General features: G+C 34.0%; 3 protein-coding genes across 3 annotated transcripts; 2 read left to right on the forward strand and 1 right to left on the reverse strand.

Moving 5' to 3' along the window:
• Window positions 1-9: 9 nt before the first annotated feature.
• Window positions 10-3,875, reverse strand: LOC102612633 (2-C-methyl-D-erythritol 4-phosphate cytidylyltransferase, chloroplastic). Its single transcript, XM_006470745.2, has 12 exons — window positions 3,254-3,875; window positions 3,093-3,175; window positions 2,944-3,015; window positions 2,702-2,757; window positions 2,187-2,266; window positions 1,946-2,028; window positions 1,297-1,374; window positions 1,119-1,187; window positions 865-933; window positions 723-769; window positions 455-545; window positions 10-269 (listed from the first exon to the last, which is right to left on the reverse strand). Exons 1-12 carry the CDS (start codon window positions 3,342-3,344, stop codon window positions 204-206), a joined length of 885 nt encoding a protein of 294 aa, XP_006470808.2. The 5' UTR covers window positions 3,345-3,875; the 3' UTR covers window positions 10-203.
• A 260-nt stretch (window positions 3,876-4,135) lies between these two features.
• Window positions 4,136-9,431, forward strand: LOC102612939 (uncharacterized). Its single transcript, XM_006470746.4, has 5 exons — window positions 4,136-4,332; window positions 4,824-5,386; window positions 5,769-5,924; window positions 6,066-7,246; window positions 9,159-9,431. The coding sequence occupies exons 2-4, from the start codon at window positions 4,832-4,834 to the stop codon at window positions 6,402-6,404; spliced, it is 1,050 nt and encodes a 349-aa protein (XP_006470809.2). The 5' UTR covers window positions 4,136-4,332; window positions 4,824-4,831; the 3' UTR covers window positions 6,405-7,246; window positions 9,159-9,431.
• LOC127902787 (NADH dehydrogenase [ubiquinone] 1 beta subcomplex subunit 3-B-like) lies at window positions 6,937-8,638 on the forward strand (the record flags this gene model as incomplete). Its single annotated transcript, XM_052442850.1, has 2 exons — window positions 6,937-7,246; window positions 8,377-8,638. A coding segment is annotated over one exon (282 nt), but the record flags the coding sequence as incomplete, so codon positions are not given.
• Window positions 9,432-11,433: the final 2,002 nt, after the last annotated feature.

Consider the following 11,433-nt stretch of genomic DNA (forward strand, 5'->3'; position numbering starts at 1 on the left):
CATCTAATAGAAAAATAGAAATCAAACTTGAATTGTAAACCAAAATTTGAAATGTTTAATAGAAAACTTGAACGGTATTTGTGTACCGAATCCCATTTATTCACCATTTATTCAAGGTGTACCGTGGAGTATGGACCCCAGTGTTTAGTTAAAATTTCGGAAGCAAAAGTTCAAAAATACAACACAACAGATAAAAACTTCTATTAAGAAGACTCTGAGCTCAAATTCAATATCCTCTCTGCAATTAACAAATCATCAGGGGTTGTAACCTGGAATTCAGAATACACAACACATCAATTTGCAGTTCATATAACTTCAAGGTCACCTTTTTCATGCATAGGATGAATTTTTTGAGGAAACTACTGTATTTCAGGCTAAAAAATGTTGATTCTGTTATATGAAAATGCTAAATGTCAATCAGTAAGGGGTAACAGGTGAGATTTCCACCCATTACCTTGATGTTGGTGTAAGATCCTTCGGTGATGTATACAGGATGTTTGAGATGCTCCACTATAGATACATCATCAGTAACTTCAAGACCTTCCCTGTAGACAATTACAGTTTGCTAAGAACATTTTTTCTGTATAGAGGTGTGAACACAATGAATTAAAATGGAACAACCGGTAAATTGTTTTTATCTGGAAATCATAGACATCAGTATCAGCATGATGGGTTCACAGTAAAAGATTTATAGATGAGGAGCTTAAAAGCAAATGCAGTACCTATTGACAAGCTCAAAACCCTTTTTAAGCAAGTCAGGCTTAATCACCTATAACAAAAAATTTATGGAAGTTACAAAATAATATATCCAATATGTCAAATTGTTAGAACAGAAATATCATGCAGTCTCTTGCAACAGCAAACCTGAGGGGTCTGCATTTCCCAAAGAGTTTTGCGGTCCAGGGTTCTAACCACAAAAGATTCGCTATTTGCCTGCATGCATATATTAGGGAATAAGTTCCCAAATCTATAAAACCATTTGCTTCCCCAAACTATATTCTCCAATGCACATCCGGAGTATAAGAAGCAGAAAGCAATGAATTTTAACTGGAATAAGAAAGTGAAGTAAAAAGACGTATCAAATCCCAAATGGTACAAGTGCAAAGGCTAATGTGCACCTCTTTAATTGTAGCTTTGGCAGGAACACCAAGTACAGCTGCTCCGACCCGCAAAGCATCCATAAGGACCTAATAGTGGTAAAATAATGAGGCACATAGCCAATATTTTTCTGGAACTCCTAGAAAATATGGGAATGTTTACTAGACCTGTTTACTAAACCAAACCACCAGCCCATACCTTTTGCACATCTTTAGATAATACCAAAGGTCTAGCAGAATCATGGATGCACACGAGCTCAGAGTTAAAATCAACTTCCTGGATGCAAAAGCAGCATATAACAATACAAATGAAAGCTAATGTTAAATTATCAGCCACTAAGAGCAAATCAAAAAACTGGATGAGAAAAAAAGAACTGGATATCAGGACACCATAATTTTTGACTAATTTGTTACGAAACATTTGACTCAATAAACAATTGATATAATATCTTATTGTGACTTTATTGGTGGGTCGTCAAGTTTAATTTTTTGAAAAAAAAGAGAAAGAAAAAAGAAAGAAGCTAATAATCCACTTATGCGTACCACCAATCCTTGAGATAAATCATTTGGTTATATTCTAACAATTCATGGCATGAAGAATTAATAACAGATAAAATATAAACCCAGAAAGAAGAAGAATAAAGCAGTGTTGCTGCCAAATTTCAAGCAAAATCCAGTTTTCTTTAAGTTAAATTTTATGAGTAGAGAAATTTATTTGCTAGCAGTAACCATTGAATAGTTTTCAGTAAGTTTTTACAGGCACTAGAGGAAAATTGAATCAACATAAGATGTTGAAAAAGCAAGAACATAGATAGAGAAACTAAATTTCCTCTTAATTATCTATGCACCTGAAGTCCGCTGTAAACAGAATCTTGCCTCTCCTTCCCCGGAAGTGAGAATTTAAGGTCTACATTGATCTTCTCTTTGGTTTCTGAAAGAAAAATCAAGAAATTAGTTTACATATTTCTGGTAGCACTCATGCCCAACATTAAAAGGTGACCAAACTGGTATACTCATTAATAGGAGAAAGCATACTATGCAAGCACACGAAGAGAGAGAGAGAGAGAGGGAGAGAGAGAGGACAGAAACCTTCAAAGATGTCACTGTAAGATGGATCACAAACTACCACAATTTCCTTCACTTCAACCATGCGTGAGAAAGTGTAGAAACTGAAGAAAAAATGCATTTTATTATTTTCAGAAGAAAAAACGAGGATCAGTCATAAGCAATGGAAACAACGACTATTACAACTTTAAACACATAACTGTTATTTTGCCTGAGGGCCAGACCTCAGTAACTGAATCCCACCCAGGGTACCTTTAACCCAAGGTACTATTCTAAAATAAACTGAGAATCACATTAACAACACTATGGAAATACTATAATGTTTGTTACTGGATCAAGAAGAAAACTCCATATTCCCAGAAAGACCAACTCTCACATTCTATTTGATTTTTCATGCCGAATGTAACTGAACATAGGTTACAGTTTAAACACGGAAGTCCCTCTTAAACCATACATCAATACTTTGATAGAAAAAATTAATATCTAACACAGGTTGTTGGAATACTACAATATTGTTGATGCAAGATATTGGCATTTACCTATACAATGCAATGGGTTGACCCAAAAGTGGTAGATACTGCTTTGGCATGTTCGCCTATTGGGACAAACATAAAATAACCATCATCTGAAAGAAGAAAATTAAGAACAATAGGAATTGAAGAACGTAATAAACTTATACATACAATATGGATAATACCATAGCATTGTATGCATATCCAAACAATACAAATAACAGCTCATATGAAAATGAGCCTCTGGATAAAAACAACAAGATACTTACACCCATTCGTTTGCCCCTCCCTCCAGCCAAAAGAATAACTGATACACTCTTATCTTTAACAACGACAGAACCCTGAGATACAAGAACATAACATGATTAACTGCTAAAAATGGACGTGAAGCAACTCAAAGGAAATAAATCCCACTTACATTATCAACTTTAGCAGAACATCTAATCCTGGATGTTGCAAGCCTGGCCCTCCTTGTCAAGCCAAAGAACTGATTTTTATGCCCTGAAAAGCACCAAATTGAATAGAAATCACATCAAAATAACAAGCAAAGGATATGCTCCATTGCCCATCAAAAGTTACCAGTTCTGGAGAAAGTTTGGTGGTTGTCCGGGAACAGTGAGAGAGAAGAAGTTGAAGAAGACAGAGCAAGGTTCAGCTGAAGCAGGCCCATGAGTCTAATTTGTCAGCTTCACCTTTCTCAGTCAGTCAAATACCGAAATTGAAATATGGAAATGAAGAAGTGAAATGCTGCTGAGAGATTAAAGCAGAGAATGTAGTGTGTGTTTGTTGACTCTGTGCAGACGGAGACAAATCAAAACGATCATAATTCTTGTGCTGTTAAGTTTTTTTTTCAATTTCTTTATTTCTTTATTTATTATCTTTTTAAGACAGCCATCTTTGAAATAAACAAAGTTTCATTCACACAGCTACCGCTCAAATTCAGAGTGTGATAAATAAATGAACCAATGGTAAATTTAGATAAATTAAAATTTGATGATAAAAAATAATTGAAATTTTATTTTTTTTATATACTTTTGATATTTAACCATATTGAATTTAGTTTTCTTACAAAAATATCATCTAGGTCCATGAGAAATTGGGATAGTTGCTAAAATGTTTGAGCTTTTTCATTGGGGGAAAAAGAAAAAAGAAAGAAAGAAAGAACAAGTTCAGATACCTTGAAAAAAAATTAGAGCAACAAATACCTTTTAGCATAAAAAACTAATGAAATAAGAGATTCGGGTCCAGCTACGGTATAGTGGTGGTACGGTATTACTATTACATCCAGTCGTTGGATCCATTTAGATGGATGGATCTATTAGAATCCAACTGCTGGATGCACACCATAGTTTTCTCCGAGAGATTCATAACTGATTCAATAAGGTCCACCTAATTTTGAATTTTTTTTTAAAAATTGAATATTAATGTTGAAAACGCGGCGTTCGCTAAAAGGGTACTATATTTGCAACTCCCGGACACTCCCACACTCGATACAATCCCACTGCCCACCATAACCCGTTGACGTAAAAACCCTAATTCGCCCCTAACGCATTCTCATTCGCCTCCCTCCTCCTCGCCCTCCACTCACTGTCACACTTCGCCGCTGGCTGCTGTCCTTATCGCCGTCCTGTCGTCGCCAACAGTTGCAAAACCCCAAGGTTAGCTTCTTATATGCAACTTTTTCCATTTTTCAATTTTCATTTCGCTCCAATTTCTCTATACATGCTTCCATATAATAAAGTCACAACATTTCTCAGCTTTAGATCACGAAAGAGGCTCAAAGTCCCCAAGTTTGAGTAGACATAGGCTTATAATTAGGTTTATTGCTTCTGAAAATATAAAAATTCAATCTTTTTCACAAGTCACCTTATCTGTCTGATGTAAGTACGCTTAGGATTTACGGTGCTGTGGCTTTTTAACTCATAGCTGTTGTGAAATTGGTCGCTTGCTGTTAAGTACAGCTGTTCTGTAAGCATGTGGAGTTGGAAATTTGTGCTTAAGCATGATTTCTCATATCTTGAATGTGTGAATTATCATTTTTGAGTTGTTGTATTTATTCTAAATGTTCGGTTTGAGGATTATTGTCCATTTCTCTCTAGTTTAGTCATTTTCCCATTAGAAGTTTATCTACTCATGGGAATGCATGCAGGGTTAAAGATGAAGAGGATGATAGCTCTTGGATTTGAAGGTTCGGCTAACAAGATTGGTGTTGGGGTTGTTACGTTAGATGGAAGTATTCTATCAAATCCACGCCACACATATTTCACGCCACCTGGGCAGGGATTTCTTCCACGAGAAACTGCTCAACACCATCTAGAACACGTTCTTCCACTTGTCAAATCTGCTTTGAAAACTGCTGGAATAACCCCAGATGAAATTGATTGCCTTTGTTACACCAGGGGTCCGGGCATGGGAGCGCCACTGCAAGTTGCTGCTGTTGTTGTCCGGGTTCTATCTCAGCTGTGGAAGAAGCCAATTGTTGCTGTTAATCACTGCGTGGCACATATTGAGATGGGGAGGATTGTGACTGGAGCGGAGGATCCTGTTGTGTTGTATGTCAGCGGTGGAAATACCCAGGTGATTGCTTATAGTGAAGGAAGGTATCGGATCTTTGGGGAGACTATCGATATTGCTGTGGGTAACTGCTTGGATCGGTTTGCAAGGGTTTTAACACTGTCCAATGATCCAAGCCCTGGATACAACATTGAGCAGGTATGTGAAGATTGGTTTATTCAACATTTTTCTTCTTTTCAGAAGGATTAAATCCATTTAGATTTTATATGTAATTGTAAAACATTTAGGTAAGGAATGATTTAGACCAGTTGAATTTTTAAGTCTATATCTGGGCCCTACCTGTGAAGTGGTTTAAGCATGTGTCTCGCAATTCGAGAATTGTGTTTCTATTACCTGCTTATCTTCTGATCTTCATTCATCATTTCCTGAATCATCATCATGGAAATATATACATGCATTAGGTTATTTATCAAAAATCTTTGGGTACTGGCTTGTGTTTAATTCTTCGGTTGGTAGATTGAGTGATGGGACAGAAGGTCTTCTATTTTGAATTGCCTAATATGATTTTCTTCTTTCCCAGCTGGCAAAGAAAGGGGAAAAGTTTCTTGATCTTCCTTATGTTGTAAAAGGGATGGATGTCTCTTTTAGCGGGATATTGAGCTATATTGAAGCAACTGCTGCGGAGAAGCTCAACAATAATGAGTGCACTCCTGCAGATTTGTGCTATTCCCTGCAGGTTAGTTGCATTTTTTATCCTTTAATCCGTTGGAACAGCATGAGCCATAGCTTTAAAGACTGCAATTATATCTAGCCATTCTTCATGGTCGTTATATGAATCTAATTGGAAATTTACATTTCGCTTGATGATGTGTTACAGGAAACTCTTTTTGCGATGCTTGTGGAGATCACGGAACGGGCAATGGCACATTGTGACAAAAAGGATGTTCTTATTGTAGGCGGTGTGGGTTGTAACGAGCGCTTGCAAGAGATGATGAGAACAATGTGCTCCGAGCGGGGTGGAAGGCTGTTTGCAACGGATGACCGATATTGTGTTGACAACGGAGCAATGATTGCGTACACCGGTCTGCTTGCTTTTGCTCATGGTTCATCAACTCCGTTAGAGGAATCAACCTTTACCCAGCGATTCAGGACGGATGAAGTGCATGCAGTCTGGAGAGAAAAAGAAGATTCAGCTTGCAAGAATGGTAGTCATTAAGGAAGCTAGCTGATTCAGATGGTAGATTTAGAGGTAGGATCATTCTGGCAGTGCCAGCAGTAATTTAGTATTAAGCTTGCGAATGAATTTTGATTAAAGATGTTGTAAATTTAAAGTAGGAAGCAAATTATTTTGTGTTCAAGCATTTAAAATAGTTCGTATTTTCTTCTTAGTAATGTACATCCACAATTTTAAGGATGAGTTATATAAAGCACTCTTAATTATAATGAGAGATGGTTTAGCGGACGATGTTATTTATGTTATCGTATTACCATGGACATACGTTGGTTAATTTACAACTTCAACTCCACTTATGAGATTTTATTAAATTATGCCGATCGAAAGAAGTTGTTCGCTAAATTGTAAATCCGTAAATATGAAAATTTTTATGGGCTAATGGGCTTGTTTAGTTGAGATGAGATGGAGAATGAAGGCCAGGCCCAATTAAGCCCAAAATATACACAACGCAGCAAACTAAAAGGGCACGATCAATTTCGCAGTTTCCACTTTCCATATTCCTCCACACGACTGACAGAAGAAGAAGAAGCATCGATCGAAAGAGTTAGCGAGTGTTGACAAAATAAGTGAAAGGATGGGGCACACAGGCGAGTTCTTCAGGCGGAGAGATGGGTGGAGAAAGCATCCACTGCTGACGAGCAATCTGCGTCAAGCCACCCCAGGACTCGGCATCGCTCTCGTCGCTTTTGGAATCTATCTTGTTGGCGAACAAGTCTACAATAGGGTCATCGCTCCTTCTCCTTCTCATTCTCACCACACCCACCACCAGCACTCCGCTGCGTCCTCTTCTCACTGAAGCTCTTCAGCTCTCCTGCTTCTCTCAGGTCTGTTGTTGAATTGAATTGCCCCCACATTTGACTGCAAAAATTTCTCTTTTTCTTTTCTGGGTTATATTGTTTAATAACATTTTGTTAGGTTTGTTTTCGGTGTGATTTTTTGAGATTTGGGGTTTTGCTGTGGATTTTATGATATGGGTATGTGATAAATTTTTAGGTTTTTCTTAGTTTAGTTTAACAATCTGGTCAGATTCATCCATCGTGCTTCAGCTGCTGACCCTACACATTTGAGAATAAATTCATCTTCTTGCCTGTTTTTGATAGAATTAGCATTCGTCTGTCTTTTTTTTATTTATTTAAATTATGATATGTTTGTTAACCATGCGAGTCTGTGTAAAATTTTGGATTTTATGGGTTTTTTGTGAAATGAATATGTCTGAAATTTATGTTTTTATTGATATTAAGATCTAGACGGGTTCACCTGCTCTCTGGCCAGCTGGGTAGTACACTTCATTTCTTTTGCATTTTATGTATTATGCTTATTTCCTTGCTATTGGTGCTAGATTTCGGATTTTCTGGTACTTTATGACGTGTTTGTATCTAGTTTAGGTTTTTATTTGTATTATGGCCACATTGGTTTCATTGCTCTCATCATTTCTGATTGCTAAGTCATACTCATTTGATGTGCATCATATGGTTATTGTCTTGTTTATTCACATGATCTTTAGTTGAGCCAAATGTGTAGAGTTGTTACTGTTCAACAGGGGTTTCTATTTAGTAATCACTCCATGTGAAGCAGTCCCTCTTTTTCCTTATGCAATGTTGCTGCTATTTCATTCAATTTGACTATGATTTTGTTGTTTATAGCTAATTGATCATCATTGATGGAGGAATGTTAGGAAATTAAGTTGTATTAAATACTAAATATAGACAATTTGGTTAGGCATAAGACGAATGGAAAATGTTTGTTCTTAGATGCTGGGCAGTAAGTTATTTACTTACACTGATGAAGTTATAACTAACACTAGTTTCATATGGCTGAGTGATTTACTTGTATGGTTATTTTATCTGTTGGGAATGCAGTTGTGGGGATTAGCTGGTTCCACCGGCAAGTTCTTTTTCACTTTGATGGGGTGTGTTAGGAATGAATGACATTCAAACTGTGGATTTGATGCCAGGGGCTTTTCAACTCTATGGAGGGCAGGGGATAAGGGTCGCAAAGAACACCTTGGAGATTGTCATTTCTAGGATGAGCAATAATACCCTTCTGAAAATTCATTGGTTTGTCAGTGTTTGATTTATGACCATCCGATTTCTGATCCTACAATTTTTTGGGCTAATTTAGAAATCATATGGTGTTAAATACTGTATCTTATTTGGTAGTATTTTACGAAATAATATACGAAATAATATTTGCTTATGATTGACTTTACAAAACAATATCCGGTGTGCTTGTATTAACCCTGCTGTGTTTTCGGAAGGCTTGCAAGTAATTTTACAGTACAGAGGGCTGCTTTGTTATTCTGTTAGTTGGTTATTGATGTAGAACAGGCCGTAGCTTGGACAGTTTTTTCTTTATTTTAAGTTTTTTTTTTTTTTTTTTAATTCTGTCTGTAGAACTTTATTGTGTTAAAATAATTTGAATTTACACAGTTTGGTAAATTCACGTTATTTAGTGTTTTAGTATAAAAGGGAGCTGAACCCTATTTGTTTTGGTTGGTTGATTCATAATATTAAAAAAAAAAATCTTTTTGAGAAGATTTGTTCTTTCTTTACTTTCATGTTGTGTCAGTTATCCCCATTAAAGTTTACAATTGCCCTTTATTATTCTTTGACGAGGAGCTTTTGCGAATCTGTGATTTAAGCTGACAGAATTGTTACATGCAAATTTAATATGACCAAACAGATCCTCTATCTAGCCCTCCTAGTTATGTATCTATCTTGATTATTTTCTTAATAGGTGGCTGAAGATGGTGGTCACATGTTGGAAGAGGATTGAAGTTTGGACCTGTTTTCATTTCCCATTTTGTTATTTGATTTAATAAGATCAACTTTGCCATGTTTAGTGTTACTTTGTTGTGTATTAAGTTTAGTGTGTTAGACTTGATCTGATATGTAGATGTTTAATCTTTTGCTTTTGATATCGTTATGCATTCAATGGCTCTACATTTGGTGCCTGAAATGTTTCGAATAAAGAAGTTTCCTTATATAAATATGTTGTCTTATTTATATATTTTTTGATCAAGTTTTCTATTTTTATGCATGACGTTTTTATGGTTCGTTTCCTTAATTTAATTTTTTTGTACCAGTCATTGAAAAAAGGAATGTAACTTAAAATGATGACTTAAATTTTCATTCGTTTCATTTCATTCAATCTAAAGGTGTATATTTTTTTGTCAAAAATCTGCAATGAGTCACCTTTATTCTTGTATTATTCAAATGAATAGATCAGCCGAATGAAAGTTTAATTAAAAGATTGAATAGATTAAATGGATGAAAATTGAAGTAAAATGTTGAAGTTAAGGAGCCCTAAAAGTTATAGAAGAAACTCGATGAGAGTAACGTTGAAAATATGTTATCTGTTATGGTTAAAAATATGTTATCCGTACTTTAAGAACTTTCGGATTTTTATGTATGTGTGTGTAGTTCTTTTCTAATGCAAGTGTCTTCATTTTTTTTTATATCCAGACACATTTTTTAAATCATAAGATTTAAGAGAGTTAGGTTGTGTTTGTTTTTTTATTTGAAATTTGAATAGGTATGAATTTAACTGAAGTCTGAATAGGTCTGAATGAAAATATCTTAGTGATATATTGTTTTTTTGTTTTCAACATCTAAAGAGAGAGATTTAAAAGATAGGAGTTTGACATAAATATCATTTTAAGTGGTGCATATATTTGTTCTTCACAATTTATGATTTTCACAGGTTGATTAATTTGGTAGCATTAAAAAAAAATACTATCATTGTTGATCTTAATTTAATTTTTTAATAAAAAAATGTAATAATAACATCAAATTTTATTATAAAATCAAAACTGTTATTTTATTTTTTATTTATCACAATGGACATATTTTAATTTGTTCAATATTTCAGTTTAGTTAATGTTATCATGTGAATAAAAATTTAAACCAATTAAAAAAATAACTTCAAGAATAATATATAAATATTAAGTTTATACATAATATTGAAAATACATGAATTATTAAGGGTATTTTTGAGATTTGAAATTGAAATTTTACATTTAGACTTCACACTTCAAATAAAAGTGGAATTTTTTCTACTTTTTCTATTCAGATAAAATTGTTTGATAATAAGTGATAAGTTAAAAAAATAAATAACCTAAAATAAATAAATATCTGAAAAAAAATTAAATTCAGACTTCAGACTAAAAAATAAATAGTATCTTAATTTTTAATTATTTTAAATCATATAATTTAAGAACGTGTCTGCATTATAAAAAAAAATATAAACGCTCGTACTTAAAAATAATTATACAAAAGAGTATGCGTAGAGTGGAAGGATATAATTATTATATCCTGAATGAACAAACCAACAGGCCAGCTCGATTTTTATTATGATAATTCCTAGAGCCGTTAAATAAGAAATTTACAGTTTATGGCGGGGCCTCATAATAAAAAATTATTATTTTAACTAGTGGAAAAGAACAATATATTTAAATTGGTCTTGGAGAATGGTCGGTGAATGAAGCCAAATTAAATTTGCACGAAAAATCCAAGAACATGTGAGACTTGCTGCAATTATTGTATTATGTGTCCTCCGCTATAATTCAAAGCAAATGAAATCCGTGACAATATATATGTAATCAAGTAGCTGGTCCAAGGCGCATTAAAAAAAAGGGGTAGCTGGTCCAAGGGCAAGTTGTGAATTATTCCAATATAAAATTATTTGATTGTTAACGACGTTTTTTTATTTAAAATTATAAAATTATTTTAATAGATAAGTATATTAAAATTATATTATTAAAGGAATGAAATAAATAAGAATATTTTAAAAAAATCTATTTTTTTAATATAAAAACTCTACAACTTCAAAAGTCTAAAAACTTAAACTTTTGTTAATAAAAATAAAATAATTTATTTAATCTCTAAAAATTCAACTCAAAATTCGATCAAACAATACTAAAAATTTTAAAAAGATCTTTAAAAACGAAATAAATATTTTTAAGCATTAAAAAAGTTATATTAAACATGCACTTATTACATATATAGACGGA

The sequence above is a fragment of the Citrus sinensis genome, chromosome 5 (genome assembly GCF_022201045.2).
Source record: "Citrus sinensis cultivar Valencia sweet orange chromosome 5, DVS_A1.0, whole genome shotgun sequence".
NCBI lineage: Eukaryota > Viridiplantae > Streptophyta > Magnoliopsida > Sapindales > Rutaceae > Citrus > Citrus sinensis.